Genomic DNA, 21,602 nt, shown 5'->3' on the forward strand with positions numbered 1-21,602 from the left:
CTGTCTGGGAAAAGGCCAACGTGGTTGCAATCCCTAAACCTGGCATAGACCCATTATCCACAAAGAGCTACCGACCCATTTCCCTCTACATCACCTACAAGGCTATATGAGAAGCTGCTACTCCAACGCCTTGTTGCCACTCATAGATACCAAGCTGACTAAAGACCAAGCTGGTTTCCGTCCCAGCCGCTCCTGTGCTGGACAGAGCTCAACCTCACCCAACACATTGAGGATGGGTTTGAGGGGAAACAAATAACTGGAGCAGCATTCAGAGATCTCTCTGCTGCCTACGACACTGTCCAACACCGCACAATGGTCAGGAAAAGCCTCCTCAACAACAGGCGCTTCTATGTTCAGTTAAATGACCAGAGGAGTAAATGGAAAGCCAAAAAGAACGGCCTCCCACAAGGTAGCGCGCTCGCCCCCCTCCTTTTCAATATCTAAACAAACGACCAGCCACTTGAAACCCAACCCATCAAAACCCCAACTATGCAGCTTCCACCTGAGGAACCGAGACGCAAAAAAAGAACTGAGCATCACAAACTCTCAAACCATACCCACCCCATGTAACTTGGAGTTACACTGGACAGTTTAACGTCATGCCCAGGACGAAAAGTTATAGAGAACACCAACATGACAAACCCTACACTTAAACCCTCTATATTTAATAAAAAACAATTCTGGACAGGAATCCTGTATTGCAGGGGTGCCCAAAAGGTACATCGTGATCTACCAGTAATCACAAAGGCTGTGCAGGTAGACCATATGGCATGCCCCTGTATATAATCTATCACTTGAATTAAGGTGACTTGACACCAGCTCAAATGTTGCACACAAACATCAGTAGCAAAAGTACAAAGTTATTGTGACAGTAATAATTGCTATAGTGTGTGTTCAGTAACAGGAATATTCCTGTCTCTCCAGCTCTTTAATAAATAGAAAAGGGTTTAATCAGGAGTTGTAGTAGCCACAGGATAATCAAAGCGGTGGATATTGCTCTTGTCTTCATGTCTTTATGTATGTAAATTGTCTTGTTGTTTGTGTTATGTCAAATGCGTGTATACGTGTTCTGCATATACTTGGCTGCTGTGTTGCAAGATAATGGGAGTTACTGATACTATGGGACTGAATGGGAGTGAAAGGGAGGTACTGTTACTATGGGACTGATACTATGGGAGTGCATGGGAGTGGATGGGAGTGAATGGGAGGTATTGTTACTATGGGACTGATACTATGGGAGTGAATGGGACTGAATGGGATGTACTGTTACTATGTGACTGAATGGGAGTGAATAAAAGTGAATGGGAGTGAATGGGACTGAGTGGGAGTGAATGGGAGGTACTGTGACTATGGGACTGTGTTTAACAAAAAGCTGGAGAGACCGGGAGACCTCTGTTACTGAACAAACACTATAGCAATGATTACTGTCACAATATAGAGCTATTTAACACTGTTACTGAACACACACTATAGCAATGATTACTGTCACAATATCTATTTAACACTGTTACTGAACACACACTATAGCAATGATTTCTGTCACACTATAGAGCTATTTAACACTGTTACTGAACACACACTCTATAGCAATGATTACTGTCACAATACAGAGCAATTTAATTTAGGTAACCAAATTGACCCCAATAGTAGATCTTTACACTCTCAATAGTTCAATTGTTGTTAAGCATCTGCTTAATTTCCAAAAAACTACACAATTAGAGAATGTAGAAGATTGCTACTTTTGATCCTTTAATTATATAATGCTGATTGTAGCATTGTGGTTAGTGACTGAGCTTTGTTAACATGAGTGCCCGGGATCGTTTCCCACCAATTTCAAAGAATGTTTGTTGCTTCGCGCCAATTTTCACAGAATGTGTGTCCTTTACCTACCAAACAATACTCTTCTCACCTCTAGTCGATTATTTATTCAGCGTTTGAACCACGGACCAACATTTGACGCCATCTAGTCTCTCAGACCCATTTGAGCCACTGACCACCATTGTGAGAGTCTATTAATGTGAAATGGTGGTCCGTGGCTCAAACATGTTATCACTTTTTAAGTTACTTGTTGTGTTTAGAATCTGTGACCAGTGCCAGCAGAATATGCCTCAACTCGATTTTTACAGATTACAGTAAATTATTAAAGTACAGAATGTAAGCTTTCATATGATGTATCATTCAATGAAATTGGACAATAATTGAAGGAGATATGACCGTCTAAAACTTGTTGAAACAGAAACCCCAAAGCAGAGAATAAGCCATGCAAAGAATCCTGAAATTTTAGCACCACTTGAATGGGTGTGACAATAGATACTTGTCCACAACCCTAATTTCTTGCATAATCACTCCCCCACCCACTAACCACTCCCCCACTAGGTTAAAGTAAAAGTAAGTTAAAGTAAAGAAATATAGGACTGAAGTTGTTTAGTGTATATTTTGTAATAATACAATCTAAAAAGTAACTAGTAGGCTAACAGAGTTTTCAATGGATATAGGCTATGTAGTTTTAGACCAATGCTTTAACATGTGTGCAATGAAACAAAGGGCAGAAGAATGAGATCTAACACCTTAGGTGCCCCAATAAACCCTTTTGAAAGTACAACAATTCAATTTAACTTATACACTACCTGGTTGTAAATAGCTGCAGTACAGAATTTTATGCAGGTCTACTTTAAGCAATCAAAGTCAGACAATTGACCCAGTATTTTGCCATTTAAAAAAAACAGATACAGCAAACAGCAAGTCATAATGATCATTAGTCAATTGATACCGTTTCGTAGAGACGGCCTACACGACGCGTGATCTTGGCGCTGGGTGCGCGAGGGAAAAAATAAAGCGATTTCTCGACATTTCCTTTTCAATTGATACCGTTTCATAGAGACGGCCTACACAAACGTTCTATATACCAAATGAAAGCCTGCATTTCATAGTTTACATAGTATATAACCTTTTTTTAAATGAGCAAGAAATGAGCGACACAGACGGCTAGCTAACTAGGCTAGCTAGCTTCTAGCCTGTTGTTTGTTGGTGAAAGACTCCAAGTTGGGAAGTGTATTTCAGCGAGTAGCTATACGTGGTTTTGTTTATTTACTCCAAGCTGGGAAGTGTATTTCAGCGAGTAGCAGCGAGGGTTATACTTTACAGAAAATAAACAAAACCACGTATAGCTACTCGCTGAAATACACTTCCCAGCTTGGAGTCTTTCACCAACAAACAACAGGCTAGAAGCTAGCTAGCCTAGTTAGCTAGCCGTCTGTGTCGTGTGCATGTTAAAGAGCAAAGAGCCAAGATCATACGTCTTATACGTTCTTTTAATCATAACTCGCTCATTTCTAATGTGAGTCTATAAATGTAACATGGTGGTCCGTGGCTCAAATACTTAATGAATAATGGACCTCGACTAGATGGAAAAACAATTGTGTTTGTTTTGGTAAGAAGGAAAAACACTCGGTCATCGACGGGCCCGTTGTTTATAAACCTTCAACAGTAACCATTCGTTTACTGAAACACTGTTTTACGGTTTCGTACAAACATCATATATAAACATCATAACAAGTAACTTCAAGTGATAGACGTTTGAACACAAAAACAACAACAGCGTTAAGTATTAAATAACATTTAATCACTTACTTGCTCCGAAGACGGACCCGGAAGATGGTGACGTGGCACTTCCAAACAAACACTGACCAAGCCGACCTCCACGCGTCTCTTCCGTATTTGAGGACGGCGGCACTTCCTTCCGGTGTGAGGCCACGCCCGCGAGATTTAACAGTGAATTTATTGGAGTCATATTGTAGTCCTACGTTACATCCGGGTCCCTTGGTCCCATCCGCTTCTCATTGAGCACCGAAGTCCTGACGTAACTGGCTCATCCCGACCATTCCCCTGGTCTACTATAAGCGTTGTGGTCCAAAAATAAACAAGCTGTCTCGGCGTTATTGTCAGGGAGGTGTCTCTGTATCGTTTGCAACAGTCAGTCACTCATATATGTTACGGTCTGCTTCTAGCGAAAATCGAACTAATTCAGCAGCAGTAACATTAGCGTTTTCTCTCAGTCAGTTGATTCTTCATATCCATATGAGTGAAGCGGCCGGGGTGACATGTTTATTGTTCAAACACAGTTGTTATAGGCAGCGTCTAGTGAACAGATCTAATGAACAGATTTAAGGCTTCCGGTGGACGATCTCTTCAAAATAAGAGTATCCTCTAGAGTATTGAAAAAAAGTTTAATTTGCACATTAAAACTACAAATTAAGCATTTAAATTATGCTATATGATGCTATAAGACACACATTATGTTTCTGTGTAAAAATAAGTAATTAAATCATTATAATAATAATAATAAAGTTATCTAAATGGATAAATGCTATTCACTGGAGTGCATGGACTTTATAAAGTGGACACTGGACAAAAGACGGCTCCGCGAGGCAACTATCTGGACATACCCACGCGTTCGGGGAGATGTCCTGTACCACACCCCACTCTCCGCTAAGCGGGAGAGGTGTAAAATTCACAGCAGCAGACCTTCTACTGGGGTCAAGGCTGACAAAAAGTACCGTTTCCGGACCCAGAATGGACACTGGACAAAAGACGGCTCCGCGAGGCAACTATCTGGACATACCCACGCGTTCGGGGAGATGTCCTCTACCACACCCCACTCTCCGCTAAGCGGGAGAGGTGTAAAATTCACAGCAGCAGCCCTTCTACTGTGGTCAATGCTGAAAAAAGTACCGTTTCCGGACCCAGAATGGACACTGGACAAAGAGGCCTCCGCGAGGCAACTATCTGGACATACCCACACGTTCGGGGAGATGTCCTCTACCACACCCCACTCTCCGCTAAGCGGGAGAGGTGTAAAATTCACAGCAGCAGCCCTTCTACTGTGGTCAAGGCTGACAAAAAGTACCGTTTCCGGACCCAGAATGGACACTGGACAAAGAGGCCTCCGCGAGGCAACTATCTGGACATACCCACACGTTCGGGGAGATGTCCTCTACCACACCCCACTCTCCGCTAAGCGGGAGAGGTGTAAAATTCACAGCAGCAGCCCTTCTACTGTGGTCAAGGCTGACAAAAAGTACCGTTTCCGGACCCAGAATGGACACTGGACAAAAGACGGCTCCGCGAGGCAACTATCTGGACATACCCACGTGTTCGGGGAGATGTCCTCTACCACACCCCACTCTCCGCTAAGCGGGAGAGGTGTAAAATTCACAGCAGCAGCCCTTCTACTGTGGTCAATGCTGAAAAAAGTACTGTTTCCGGACCCAGAATGGACACTGGACAAAGAGACCTCCGCGAGGCAACTATCTGGACATACCCACACGTTCGGGGAGATGTCCTCTACCACACCCCACTCTCCGCTAAGCGGGAGAGGTGTAAAATTCACAGCAGCAGCCCTTCTACTGTGGTCAATGCTGAAAAAAGTACCGTTTCCGGACCCAGAATGGACACTGGACAAAAGACGGCTCCGCGAGGCAACTATCTGGACATACCCACGTGTTCGGGGAGATGTCCTCTACCACACCCCACTCTCCGCTAAGCGGGAGAGGTGTAAAATTCACAGCAGCAGACCTTCTACTGGGGTCAAGGCTGACAAAAAGTACCGTTTCCGGACCCAGAATGGACACTGGACAAAAGACGGCTCCGCGAGGCAACTATCTGGACATACCCACGTGTTCGGGGAGATGTCCTCTACCACACCCCACTCTCCGCTAAGCGGGAGAGGTGTAAAATTCACAGCAGCAGCCCTTCTACTGTGGTCAATGCTGAAAAAAGTACCGTTTCCGGACCCAGAATGGACACTGGACAAAGAGGCCTCCGCGAGGCAACTATCTGGACATACCCACACGTTCGGGGAGATGTCCTCTACCACACCCCACTCTCCGCTAAGCGGGAGAGGTGTAAAATTCACAGCAGCAGCCCTTCTACTGTGGTCAAGGCTGACAAAAAGTACCGTTTCCGGACCCAGAATGGACACTGGACAAAGAGGCCTCCGCGAGGCAACTATCTGGACATACCCACACGTTCGGGGAGATGTCCTCTACCACACCCCACTCTCCGCTAAGCGGGAGAGGTGTAAAATTCACAGCAGCAGCCCTTCTACTGTGGTCAAGGCTGACAAAAAGTACCGTTTCCGGACCCAGAATGGACACTGGACAAAGAGGCCTCCGCGAGGCAACTATCTGGACATACCCACACGTTCGGGGAGATGTCCTCTACCACACCCCACTCTCCGCTAAGCGGGAGAGGTGTAAAATTCACAGCAGCAGCCCTTCTACTGTGGTCAATGCTGAAAAAAGTACCGTTTCCGGACCCAGAATGGACACTGGACAAAAGACGGCTCCGCGAGGCAACTATCTGGACATACCCACGTGTTCGGGGAGATGTCCTCTACCACACCCCACTCTCCGCTAAGCTGGAGAGGTGTAAAATTCACAGCAGCAGACCTTCTACTGGGGTCAAGGCTGACAAAAAGTACCGTTTCCGGACCCAGAATGGACACTGGACAAAAGACGGCTCCGCGAGGCAACTATCTGGACATACCCACGTGTTCGGGGAGATGTCCTCTACCACACCCCACTCTCCGCTAAGCGGGAGAGGTGTAAAATTCACAGCAGCAGCCCTTCTACTGAGGTCAATGCTCAAAAAAGTGCTGTGCCTTGGGGCATTGACATGAAATCACTGGCCTATAACATGCATTGCAAAGTAATACTAATTATTTTGGTAATTACTGGTGTTTGAACACTAATGTCTGCATCAATGACAATGGTAATGTCATTCACTATGTAGATGGGCCATTAACAGTAATAGTTTATTTTTACAGTGCTGTGTTTATACATTCCTCCAAACCCTCTTTCTGGCTGGGCGGTGCCCAGGTATAGATGAGGTGACAACGATCGTTATATATATAGTGGCCCTCTCCATAGCATTACATTTATGAAAGAATAAAAGAATACAGACAAGGCTTTGAAAGTTAGAAAAAAAATACCTTTTAATTCATCATTAATCATTTCTCATTCACTGTTACACAGAAGAAGAAGAAATCATATCAATAATGATCATCACAATCAGAAATAAAATGCTCATTTAAAAGTTTCCAAATCCCTACAATATTTGTTTTTAAACATCACAATTTGTCTTAATGTGGACTGAGAAGCTACTTTAATAGTTAGTAGTTACAGATTTGATCAATTTACTGCATGTGTGTGCGCATCTGTGTTAATACAGCAAACATTATTCAAACACATGCAAAACATGCAAAAACTACAAAGTCAATCAGTGCAAACATCACTCAAAAGTACAAAATGGTACTATAAGTGCAACGTACCTATAAGTGCATACATTACTCAAATGTATAAAAAGGTAAGACGTGCAATGTACCAATTAAGTGCAAACGTTACTCAAAAGCTTAGGTACAACATGCAATGTACCTCAATGCAAACATCACTCAAATGTATATATGGTACAACATGCAATGTACCTAAGTGCACACATCACTCAAATGTATAAAAAGGTAGCCTATAGTGCAAAGCATCACTGCAAACATAAAGTGCAAACATTGTACACACACACACACACACACACACACACACACACACACACACACACATACATTGATCAAAAATTAGATGTACTTTTAAAGCAAAACCAGCTCAGTCCAAACATTTCAAACGTTTGTTTTTAGATGATCACAGTAAGCACTATTGGATTAAATCACGTGGGGACGTGTCATTTGGCGTCCCTCGCATCCTCCATTGGCGGCGAAGTTCTCCTACAACATATAAGACAGATAAAACAGAGCCTTTTAGTGCAGTGCAGTACTTAAACTATGTACTCAGAGCAATACATTTTTTCCTGTCAGCTCATACAATACACAATCTCGCTTTTCAGTCTCTGTTTGGTAAGTGTTGAGACTCACGTCAAACAGAACAGCTTTGGAAAACAAACAAGTGTAGAGACCACAGCTACTGGTATCAGTTTGTGTTATGAAATGAGGGCAACTGTCATAACACTCATATCTAAATGTGATAGCCATACCTCTACCATGAATTGCAAAGTACTGTAAGGCTAAGTATTTTTGCAGTGGACCAAATACATTAACCAGGTCTTGTTCATAGCTATGGACTGAATCCATTAGAACAACATCTAAGATTATGCTATCACCCTCCACTGTCTTTTTAGAGAAATCTATGACAATTGCTCCCCAATGAGTCTTTTGGAGGTTGACTGGCAATATTACCAACTCATAGCTCCACCAATTCTGTGATGTTCTTGGTACATCTATATACTTGTGCAATTGTGTCTAAGATGCCTTTTTGTGACACGTCCAGTGGCTGCACTATAAATTGTGACATGTTCTTTGTAGATGGTAAGGCCTTGTCACCACATTGAGTACAACTATACAGACTAAGACTTTTCAGGCAAAGCAGGTCATCTCCAAGGAAAGGAGACCGAAGTGTGTATTCTACAAAGCTGTTTAATATGGTGTATACGTCTGTCCTAGAAAATTTCTGAGACACTAATGACACTGATGTGTTGGCTAGATTCATTGCATAAAACCACATCATCATCATCTTTTTCCAAATTGTCCTCCGTTATTGTTCTATTATTATCCTTGTCTATTGTGATGCCAGCATCACCACATTTCACATAGAAATATAAGCACCCATTTACTTTTGACTCTCGCACAGCATTTGCTGCTGGTAATATTTCTATCATTGTGTCATTTGCTTTAATTACAACATTGTCATAAAGCAAGTCTGCCCAAAAGTGTCCAGTTTTGGCCATAGCGCCTATATGACAAATGATTGAGGCCAATTTATACTTAATTTTACCGCCGTCACAAATAGGAATTTCGATTACACCAGATGGTTCTACATGCCTGCGGCTCACCGACCCACGATCAGTAACACGCGACAGAGAAAGAGTAATGAAATCAGGAGAGTTATTCCAACATATTTGTCGCTTCATATCACAACCACATGCTGTACACTTGTCTGGACTTACACCTTCCATGATTGAGTGTTCGAAAAGAGAATTGAGGGACTCTCTTTTCTGTGGCAGCGGTAATGCAAAGATATTAGTAATAGAAGAATTGCTTTCAACTGTCCAGGCACAGAATGTACAGATGTCTGTATGTTTTGCTTGAACAACTGTGTGGACACCACACATACTCAACCAAACTACTAGTTTGTGTATCAAATCTAATGGGTCATTGTGCATTCCTAAGGCCAAGTCTGGGATGCTATTCACTAGTTGTTGAGTGACACCACGGATTGTTTTGCAATCAAATGTGTGACCTGGATTTTGAAAAAACGCTTGAATGAGAGCTGCTAAATTCCCCGGCATATACTGAACCATCAAAGTAGGTGTCAATGGTTTCAATTTATCTTGTACTACTTGTAGATGCAGTATAGATTGTAGAGTTGCATTTAGCCAACAATTATTTTCATTATTTGCAAACCTGCATATACTATTGCAAAATCCTGTCTCTGTGCCTCTGATTTGTGGCTTTGTTTTGTCTGGCACACTTGCTGAGCTTTGATTTTGTAAGAACATCTTTGAATGTGGGGATGGCCGGTGTTGATAAGAGCCCCTAAGATGTTTTGGCAATTTTCGTTTTTTGTTCCAATTTTCTACAGGTGCTGGGTTTACGCACTCTACCTGTGTTGTTCTGTATGCTGCTTTGTCACAGAAATCTATGGCTGACTGGTTGTAAAATAAGCGCATGTGCTGTACACATTCGTCAAGTCTGTGTTTCTCATTTCGTAAAAGCAACACTTTTGTGTTTTTGAATGTGGCCTCAGAAATAGCTGTGCTTTTCTTACACAGGTTTATTTGTGCAGCATAGGCTCCAGAGAATCTCTGCAAATCACCTGAGAGGAGATCTGACCATATTGGAATAGTTGGGAGCATCTTGAACAGCTTGTTTAAAATCAGTTCCCCATGGTAGGTATTTTCACCTGTGTCATTGGTGGTTTTCATTGCTTTATTGGCTTCAGTCCTTACTGTGTCAAAATGTTCTTTGAAAGGAGATGTACTTTCACTGACATCCTCAAAATCACCAAAGAAGTCATGATCAATCACAGTGTCTTGTTGATCATGCTTTTTATCAACATTTTCTTTCTGTGGCGCTAGATTCTGTGTCTCAGACATGATGGTGTCAAGACTGGCTTGCACCACGCTGGAGTTCCTTTTACTACCAAGTACAATACAAGCAGCTTGTACTATTGTACTTGTTTGTTGTAGTGTTTTGGCATTAACTAAAGTGCTGAAGATGTACATAGCCAAAGTATACCTCTTATCTCTGTGTATGTACTGTTGTTTGCAAATGTGACTTGCCTGTTTCATCAAATGACTCTTACATGCCCTTATGGTACAGAAATCTAAATCTTTGTTATCTGCCTTTCCTACCACTATTCTCCAGCAGCGTAACAAGTACATACTCATGCTATCTTGATTGAAGATATGCATACTGGCTTTTAAAAGCACTATGGACCTGTCACTATTAATCTGAATCGTTGTTGTGTTTGTACCAAATATCTCCTTCTCTTTGCATCTCAATTGTGTGAGTAGTTCCTCTATAGCTGATTGAGTATGTTCTTCAGAGATCATGAATGCAACAGGAGTTGATGAATTAAATGAACTTACTATAATTTCATAATACAAAATCCTTTTCTCTGTTAGTTTAGTCTTAATGATCCCCCCTGTGGCATCCCATGATGCCGCACATTGTGCTGTCGCATTGTGCCACAGTTTCACTCCTGCTTCACTAAAACATATAACCTTAAGGGGACTAACTTTAATAACTTGAATGAATCCTTTTACAACAACACTGTCTGTGTCTTTATCCTCCCATTCTTTTTTAAGGTCCATCAAAGCTTTGATCTCACTGTTATCCTTCCATCCTTGTTTCCGCTGTTCATATTTGACCTGCCTGTACAAAGAAGTGTCTTTGCCAACTCCGCTACGATTTCCAGCTATTAAAGACCTTGGGTCTGCAATGTTCACTGCCTCAATGTAGGCATTATGTGCAAATCGGTTCATCATTGATCTACCCAAGTTTGCACGCTCTGTGCTTCTAATGTATCTACCTCTCAATTTGTCCTTTGTGTGATATATGTTGCCAGTGTAAGCTATATGAAATATGCCGTCTTCGAATGAATGGAGATGAATTTTAAAGGTCATCTCACATGAAGTATGCCGGCAGGCGCCATTGATTTTCTAACGACAGCGGTAGAAAAGTGGTGATTAACAAAACTGATTATACAGTATGGATTACTCTAGTCAATTTGATACCGGATATGATTTAATACCGGACTTTTACTTGTATTAAACAAAATATTTCCAAATGTTTTGATTGATTTGATTGAAATATGTATTAACAGTTTGCATAATTACAGTACATTTCAAGCACAACTCAATACAAAGACTGTTTACTGTGAGTGGACGACTCAATAAAGCATTACACTTGTTTACAAGAGGGTCCACCAAAGAACAGAACAGGAATTCACCATAAAATTGACATTGCACTGCAGTATTCATACTTGTACTTACATTTGAGTAATTATTCCACCACTGACAACCATGACATACAGTAGCTTCTACAGCAGGTGTGTCCAACTATCTGTTGTTGTTGACAAAAGGGCATATATTTGTCCCAGCATTTTTGTAAGCCAACAGTTAATGAGTCTTTATTGTGGTGACATCAGCATACTACCAGATGTACAAATATTGTAGGGATTTGGAAACTTTTAAATGAGCGTTTTATTTCTGATTGTGATGATCATTATTGATATGATTTCTTCTTCTTCTGTGTAACAGTGAATGAGAAATGATTAATGATTAATTAAAAGGTATTTTCTTTCTAACTTTCAAAGCCTTGTCTGTATTCTTTTATTCTTTTATAAATGTAACGCTATGGAGAGGGCCACTATATATATAACGATCGTTGTCACCTCATCTATACCTGCAGTCACAGCTGTGTCTCTAGCGCTCCCAGGTGGCGAAAAATGGCGGAGGAAATTGTAGCAAATTGCAGCATTTGCGGTCTTGGTCGCTTGAGCGTCATTAAACACGCATCAACGTGCAGACCAACAGCAGGTAAAAACTAATGTTATGAATTACCTTTCAATGATAAGCAACGTTTAGTTAACAACGAGTATTTATTGTCTGTAGTAACTAGTAAGAGGAAGCTAAGCTATGGCTAAGTAGCCTACTGTACATCTGTACATCACCATACAAGTGTTCACCAACTTCACCATGTACATGACTTTGGCTGGCCCATGTTTATTCAGACCCCGGGGATTAAACTGTAAATTAAACTGTTGCTCATTTTACTCGGAACCCCCCCCCCCCCAGCACAGGGTCCCTGAACCCCACTTTGAGAACCACTGCTATAAATGATAGTAGTCTTATAACTCAGTAGCCTTAGCTAGTTGTCCTTGTGAGAGCCATATTTAGAACAGAAAATGTTTATGAGTGCATTTTAGTTATTTAATTGTGTGTACTATATTGAAGGACATTTCTTGATTACACATTTTGTGCAGCCTGAGTCTTAACTGAGTTAATAGAGCCAATTAAGAATCCAGCCTATTTGAGTAGAAGCCAGCAAGCCAGTTAATTCAGTGTGCATTATCAGCAGCTGTGTCCAGCAGGTTTTTAGTTAGTTCAGAGCTGGAAGCCTGAGAGCAGCTACAGTTTTTTGACCCACTTTGGAAATACTAAACCACGTTGAAAAATATTAAGACACTTCAGAAATCGTTTTTGAACACTTTTTTGTATCGCATGTTTTGTTGTTCTGTAGGCCTACACCTTTTTGTCAAGTAAAAACTAAAAAGTTAATCTACAGTGGACGTGGATTATTTTTTGGAGTCAAGCTTACTGCTTCACGGGCTTTGGAACCTACAGTCCTGCTGGAACACTTTGGTTCTGTTTGTCTCTAAACTTGCACACTTAAACCAAATTACCCTTAACATTCTTACAATTATATTCATTCACTTGTTTTAGGGTCCAGTCAGCAGGACACTGTGTCCAGTGACTCCAGTCTGGGCCAGTCCAGTCAGCAGCAGTCAGCTGAGCCTGAGGCAGGATTCATTTGGACGCATCCTGCTATCCTGCTCCTCATCGCTCTCTTTGAAGAGCACAGAGAGAACTTCTCCTCTGTCAAGATGACCAAGAAAAAGGCTTGGGAGCTGTTAGCCAGGGAAATGGGAAAAGGAGGATATGAACTTACTGGTACACAATGCAGCAACAAGTGGAAAGGGATGCTGAAGGTGTACAAGGACACACTGGCTCATAATAAGAGGTCTGGTGCTGGCAGAGCTACATGCCCCTATTATGCTGCCCTGGATGCTCTGCTGCACAAGTTCCCCAACATAAACCCCCTGTCAACAGCCAGTAGCAGCAGTGGTTTTAAGCCACCAGCCACCATCCCTACACCTCTGCCCAACTCTCAGCCTCCTTCCAACATCATCCTACCACCATTCACCCCTGTCCTACCTTCACCCATCTACACCCCACCACCACCCACCGGACCAGATGACCAAGACAAAGCTAGAAAAAGAAAAAGAAAAAGTGCAGAGGAGCCGACTTGGCTTAAAGAATATAGAATAGAAGCCAAGGAACGGGAAGAAGCGGCAGAGAGGAGGGCAGAACAGATATCACAACGCCATACAGAAAAATTGGGGATGTTGGGCCAAATACTGCAACAGCAGAACAAGATGTTGGAGCTAATGGTGGCAAAGACAAATGAAAAATTAATTTAATTTACTACATTTGAGTTTATTTTCTGATCAAATCGCCTTTTTTGTGCCAACAAACATTAAATGCCATTGACAATTAAATGAGAAAATCAACATGATGTATCATATGTTACCCAGTGCTAATGCCTAAGCTGTACATTGGTCTAAATTGTTTTTGCATTTATGAAAATAAACATTTGAAAGATGCAAGCTTCAGAACCAGTTTATTTGACAAAATTATTTGACTTTCACTTGTTCTGACAGTTCAGTTCTGACTTTGAGTGAACCATTCCCCGAAACATCAGGATTTTACAGTGAAAAGTGGAGATATTTTACTAAATAAATTTTCTGCCATAACTTTCAAATTAATATGCAACTACTCCCCAAAACAACTACAAGTCTTAGGAATTAATTGTTGGGTGAGTGAACATTCAGTGCTACAAGTTTAAATGCAGACAAGGTCTGTCTGTTAACCATGCACGGATAGGACAATCTATCTATGCTGTGTATTTGGAACACATGCAAGATCATTCAATATTCAAACCAATGCATTCACCAAAACCAACTTAGTTCACTATATTTGTGTGTGCTTGTGCTCCGGACAAGTGACTTGTGTGCCCAGACAAGTGAATGGGAAATGTTAGTTAGTAGCAAAAGTAGAAAGTACTCATTATGCAGAATGTCACATTACATGTTTTCAAATGTTGGAAAATAGGCGATATACAATCTCACAATGCATTGCGACACAGTGTGAGCTGGTAGATGGGCTATTTTCAAATGGCTGCAATCTGTAACTAGGGCTGAAGTACAAATAGCTCAAAATGTTACTTAAATTAATAGTACTTAGTTACGATCCACCACTACCTGGCGACCGCGTCCCTATTCTGGGCATGTCATATACCAAGTAAAAAAAACAAACATGTTTCAATGATGTCAAACTGTGGCAACAAGATGTGAGTTTGTGTGTAGTGATGAAATGGGGACATTCAACTATAAATGTGGAGTGAATATGGAGGCGATGTAGTTCCTCTTCCGAGTGCCAACTGCCTGCCAGCGATCATGCTCCTGATGCAGTTCTGCAACGAACAGCACCCTGTCCTGGTCATGACGCTCCTCCTGTGGTGGATCCTCATGTACTGTAGCTCTTCCTGTCCATCCTGTGAAGTTTGTTTGTGTTAGGATTGCACTTGTCTAAGGTTTACTTTTAAAGACCACTGTCCTGTTTTCCATAGAACGGCTGCCACATGGCGGAGAGACAATCTCCATCCTAACTTTTAAAATCATTTTAACTTTTGTGAACACCACAGATGTTTAAGTTGCTTGATTCAGTATTTAGATATTTGATATTAATTTTATCAGACATATGCCCCCTTCCTATACAAACCCATTGAAAATAAAAACCTTGGTTCTGGTGACTCATACTGCCCTCCTAAATTATGTGAGGGGCCGTGTCTTTTCAATTACTTTTTTTATTTGTGACTCCTGTGATGTGAATTATCAACCGAGTTAGTAGTTATTTATGGCATACCTGGATCATGTCCTCCACCTCCTCTTCATTGGCTAGACATACATTATGGAGTACGCAGCAGGCCATGACACACAGCGGGATCAAGTCAATCCTGTTCATGTCTGGATACTTCAGGCGGCGAAAGCGTCCTTTAAAGGTTTTATGACATTCATTTTCATTTCTTTTTCTTTTAGGTTTTATGACCTCAATTACACCCAAAAAACCTGAACTTTGAACATTCAGTGGATTTTCTGTGGTCTGAAGTTTTCTTTTTGGTTTGGAAGCCTTTTGAGCTACAATGAAAACAGGCAACACAGTGAAAACAGTGACATCTGCTGGCAAATCCCATTGACATATATGGGATTTGCAGGGTCTTACATCACTTACTGCCGGCAAATCAGAGCACCCGTTTGAGCCAGAAAACCCCAGATCACAGAAAATATACTGAATGTTAAAAGTTCATGTTTTTTGGGTGCAATTGAGATTAGAAAACCTAAAAAAAATAAGAACAATTCCAAAACTTTTTTTTTATGTCACAATCCCTTTAACCCATTCTGACCGGGCACCCATTTTGGTGTCGGCATCATGTTATGCTTTAGCTATTTAAAAATAGCAGATCTACAAGCTCATATACAAACTTGTAGGTCTGCTATTCTAACGACTGACATTTTTAGAATCTGATCTCAGGTCAGAATGGGTTAAGGAGTGCAAAAGCCCTGTATACAGAATGTAACAGCACAGTGATAGTCATGTTAGAAGTGTCAAAAGGTATGAGACCTGCAGGATTGCAGTGATAGCTATTACACTATTTGCCTGTTAAAGGACCACTTCTCAACCTATCTTCATATAATACGTCCATACTAATAATCATGATAAAATGGCACCATTTATTTCTGTCTGTCGCTGTCTGTGTCTCATAGGAGGGCTGTGGGCAGATCAGAAACCCGTCCACCAGAGACATCATCGTTAGGCAGATAATTTCTTTAAACAAGAAACAAAAATGTTTAGATTTGTATTATCGTGAGAACGATAGCCTGCAGTTTCTATTAGCTTGTATTCCCCATCGATGATGTCACTGGTGGACGGGTTTCTGAACTGCCCATAGCCCTCCTATGAGACACAGACCGAGTAGAAAACAAATGTGCCATTTTATTGTGATTATTAGTGAGGACCTATTATATGAAGATAAGTTGAAAAGTGGTGAAGTGGTCCTTAATATGTACCACAAACACCATCCTTTATAATAGGAACAATCACATTATACAAATGGACAAATTATTGCTAAACCAACCAGCGTGAAAGGTGTGAAGTATGGTTGCACTAAATATAACTATTACAAACCTTTCAATGGTCGTCCTGGTGCCCGACAGAGCCAAGTTGTAATGTTGCTGCTCTAGGGTCAGGTGGCCATTATCTTTGAACCTGACCAACAACCACGGCTGTAGGGGGTAGGCAGGGTCTCCAATGATGTGTGTGTCGTCTGGCATCATCTGCTCAGGGTTGGCTTCAATTCTTGCAGCCAAATCGGACTCTCTGTAAACCCTGGCATCATGCACCGAAGCAGGATATCCACTGAAGCAGTCTGTGAAGGCCATGCTGTGGTCACAGACTGCTTGCAGGTGGATGCCGTGGAAACCCTTTCGGTTTAAATAAGACTCTGGGTACTTCAGGGGAGCCTTGATTGGGATATGGGTCCCATTCCCATCAATGGCTCCAATCACTTTGGGGAAGCTATAGTTTTTACTGAAACCCTTTATGATCTCTGCTACCCTGGGCCCAGTAGGCCATACTATAACAGTTTTTGCGATCCGAGACAATGCTTTCAGGACTCTCTTGAAGCAGGCCTCTACTGTTGACTTTGTCACATTGAAACGGTCACTGATCCCCCTGCCGAGGAGAAAGAAATATTTGTATTCGTCAATACAAAATGCAGTACTTTGTGTGATTGATTGATTAACAGTTTGCAGAATGGGTACATTTCAAACGAAAGCACAACTCAATACAAAAACTGTTACTGTGGACGACACCATGATAAAGCATTACACTTGTTTACAACAGGGTCCACCATTAATTCATCAGAACATTTAGAGACATACAAATATACACAATTATCAATTCTAAAGGGGAAACGGGGGTGGGGGGCAGTTTTGAAGGAGTCAAGGGATTCACATGTCTTAATGGCTGTTGGTAGGGCGTTCTACATTTTGGTGGTATCGGTGTGTAGTTTGTGATTGAATGGACTCGTTGATATAGTTAGTAGTAGCTAATGAACTAATGAAGGTATAATATGTCACTAGGCTAAGTTACTTGAATGACTCCTGGTTGCCCAATAGCCACAGAACAATCAACAGCTGCTTGGAGGCTGGAATGGATGATCGGCCCACTCCATGTTGGTTGATCAGGTCCTCTGCAATTTGCTCTGTTAAGCAAAGCAAGACAAATGTAACTTATTTGTGGAGCACATTTCAATATGGTAATTCAAAGTGCTTTATACAACATTAACCCTCCTGCAGGTCAGTTCTGCATGGTCAATATATTGGTTAAAATCATGTCAGGGTTAGTGTAGTAGACTCCAGGAAGACTAAAATATTTTTGGTCAGTATCATGCAAGAGCACCAAGAGAGTAAAACACATAGATGGCATGTTAAGGACCTGCTAGGACTGCAAAGGTTGTGCGTGTCATCCTGAAATGCTCCTTGAAAGCATGTCCCTGTACTGAGGAACGACCCTCTCTGCATACTGCATAGTCTGTGATCTTCACCCTGGCTTCTGGTTGGGCAGGGGCTGCCATTTGCAGCATATGTCTGTCCACCCTCAAGTCCTGGTCCTAATAGAGAAAATTGTAGATAGATAGTATACTATCTATAATATGATATTGATTCATATATAGCCTGACAAGCCTGTTAATTGTGCTTTGCCCTTTAATCCATAGAAAAGATGATTCAACAAATTCTATATTTGTTTATTTGTGTCTTTCTTGAAATGTCTCTTGACCCAAATATTCCATCACTGCTGTTGCTACTATCATGAAATGGGCTCAATAAAAATGAATCTTATCTTGCCTTATCTTACTGTATGTGTGTTTCAGTCTATTGCACGTCAGGGTGACGTGCATATGGATACAACCATACCTGGAGGGACAGTTATGATGTTGTGATTGGCTGTCAGCCTCAGAATAATTATGTTTTCATTCATACAATAGAATAGACCTTTTTTCCCAACAGACATATTGACATGAAATTGTATAGGCCTAGGCCAAAGGGTAAACAAACACATTACACAGTATTAACCAATGCTATTAATTATGGTTGTGTGTTCCATTCAGGGTTTAAATAGCTTTGTACTGCAATTGTAACTATTTTTTATCATTTTAATGTCTGCTTCGCTGCAGTCTGAACTTCATGATATGAATGTTGAGGTTCTTTAACCAACATTCAGAGAAAATAGCAGATCTACAAGCTCACTGCCTGCTTTCTGGTTTTAGTTTCTTATGTTTATAGATTTTTCTTTACAACATAGTATTTTCAAAGCAATTATCACATATCCCCAGTGAAAGAAATCAGGAAATACAAAGCAAAAGAAAAAAAAAGAAAACACATTACATAGTGTAAAGGGAACAAAGACGGCGACCACGTACAGTAGGCCACTGTGGGACCCCAGCCAACAAAGTACATACTGTGTGTGGTTTAAAGGGTTATGGCCCTAATTGGAGCTTGATTGGATATCCAGTCCAGTTAAAATTATGGAAGCATTATTAGAGTTGATTTGGCCTAGTTTCTAATAGCACCCTTATAAAACAGTTCCTATCTTATCTACATCCATAATTAGTCATGTGACATTTATTGCCACAGCTGTGTGGAGACCAGTTTTCAAACTAAGTCAACCTAAATATGAAAGTCTTATCACCATTAGCAGTGTCACGTTATGTAAAGTGTAACTTTCCCAAAACAAATCTGTGCTTTATACTATTATTTACAGTACTTGGCTGACAAAACAACTTCCCAAAACAAATTGAGAAACATAATTCAAGTTGCATACCGTACAAGTTCTGATCAAATTATCACCAACATCTGTCCTGAAAGTGTAAATGGTGCATTTATATAGCACTTTTATCCAAAGCGCTTTACATTTTGCATTACATTCACCCATTCACACACATATTCATACACCGATGGACGAGGAAACCATGCAAGGCACCAACCTGCACATTGGTGTTCAGAGTCTTGCTCAAGGACACTTCGACCTTAACTCTTGGGGAGCGCGGGATTGAACTGGAAACGTTGGATTCACCTCTGGTTGTTCTACTGATCTACTCTACCCCTGAGCCACTCCCGCCCCAGCCACTGTCCCTTATACATTGGCTTGTAGGTCTACTTGGTAAAGTCTACCATAGATCAATGCCTGAGGGACAGTCACAGTGTGATTTACTAGATGACACTGGAGACAAGATCTTCTAGACCTTTTTCACATATTGACATTAAATAGTAGACTAATGTTACATCCTTTACAGGTGTGATAGCTACTAACTAAGGTTCTGTTCCATTCATAAGTGTAGCAACAGGCTACAGCTGTTGTAACTGCAGTCTGACTCTATTTACCAGTTACAAATAATGAAGATAAAATAATTTAACTACCAGTTCTTGTCACCTGACTCCAGATATGTAATGTTTTTGTACTACTACTATTTTGATAGTCTGGACATGCCTCAACAAGTTAACAATGTCATAAAACATTTCCAGATGGCACATGTATGCAGATTACAGGCCTTCTTATCAATGAAACCATTGACCTATATTGTACATTGTACTGTGCCTGTAATTGATGTCAAATCCAAAGAGAGACTTAACTATATTTGGATTTAATTGTGTGAACTGTGAAGTTACACAGTCCTGAAATTAAGCCACCCAGCTCAAAGTAACATGGATGATGTCGGCCATGCACCTGGGATAATGACAAATATTGAGTAGACTAAAGGGCCTTCCACACCAAGCACTTTAACTACAACTATATTGTTCACCACTGTCTTATAGTTATAATACTTGATGATTGATCTGACAGTGTTGAGTCAGACACAGAATAGGGACAGAATTTCCTGTCCACTGTTGTTGTTAAATGGTAAATTTATATAGCGCCTTTATCCAAGGCGCTTTACAGAGATTGTGCATTACATTCACGCATTCACACACACATTCATACACCGATGGCAGCGGAAACCATGCAAGGCACCAACTAGCACATCGGGAGCAATTAGGGGTTCAGTGTCTTGCTCAAGGACACTTCGACAGTAACTCTGGGGGAGCCCGGGTTCGAACTGGCAACCTTACGGTTACCATCCAGGCACTCTACCCCTGAGCCACCGCCGCCGCTGTTGTTGTTGTTGTGCCATTCTATCAGTGCAGAACTAGCTTATAAGATATAAACCAAACCAAATTATCTTGTACTGTAAGTGTGCAAGTCCTCCCAAATGTACAGTAATGCAGGACAGCTATCAAACAACATGCTTTGTCATATTATTGCATGAGAAAATATGGAATATGAAGGTACACATAAAAAAAAAACAGGACATGAATGAGTGATAAGGGATTTTTGTTGTTATTCCAACTGACTGAGTGAGTGTAATAACATTGTAAACAGTGTAACAAGACAGGGAGGGACTTGGCACTGACAGAGGGGGTTCCACGACTGTGTAAATGACGTCACCAGTACAGTATATAACACTGCCCTGCTATCAATAGTACAAACCTGTTCTACTTGTCAAGACAGAACTACAGAGATATACAAGTCTGAGCTGTGCTTTTGTGTCTGTGAAAGCGAAGCAGATCTTCAGAATGACTGGCCATGGTGAGTATCCTACACCAGCAGATTTAATTAATATAACCTGCCCATATACAGTGTAACAGTTTAGTCTATGTGTAGCTAGACCTACAGCCTACTGAGTACTGCTGATATTTTTGATTAAATCATTTATTTTTTATTTTGTGTGAAAAATGGCAAATACGTTTAAGGAAAAGGGTTAACCCATTTTGGGCGGGAACCCCTTTTGGTGTTTTAAACATTATGTTATAATTTAGCTATTGAAAAATAGCAGATCTACAAGCTCATAGCGTGCCACCGAGTGGCGCGCTATGAACTTGTAGGTCTGCTATTTTAGAAAATTCTTAAAAATGCGGCACAAATCTTTGAATATGTATATATTCTTTCAGAGCGAACTTTTATTTTTATTTCTACGTCAGGCCTAAATGGGTGACGCAAGATATAGCCCTATGTGTAATAATAAGCCCTGACCTTCAGCCTGTTCCTTTTTTGGTGGGAGATGGATTAAGTGATGCATCATGTGTAGGCTGTTGATA

General features: G+C 41.1%; 1 protein-coding gene across 1 annotated transcript; it reads right to left on the bottom strand.

The window, feature by feature from the left end:
• Window positions 1–13,073: 13,073 nt before the first annotated feature.
• Window positions 13,074–18,043, bottom strand: LOC310878913 (uncharacterized protein; the record flags this gene model as incomplete). The annotated part of the gene is made up of 6 exons (XM_083793330.1): window positions 13,074–13,196; window positions 15,274–15,403; window positions 15,951–15,968; window positions 16,594–17,139; window positions 17,560–17,671; window positions 17,905–18,043. The coding sequence occupies 6 exons, from the start codon at window positions 18,041–18,043 to the stop codon at window positions 13,074–13,076; spliced, it is 1,068 nt and encodes a 355-aa protein (XP_083649456.1).
• Window positions 18,044–21,602: the final 3,559 nt, after the last annotated feature.

Source organism: Protomyctophum parallelum, assembly GCF_964188405.1.
Source record: "Protomyctophum parallelum genome assembly, chromosome: 21".
NCBI classification, from domain to species: Eukaryota; Metazoa; Chordata; class Actinopteri; order Myctophiformes; family Myctophidae; genus Protomyctophum; species Protomyctophum parallelum.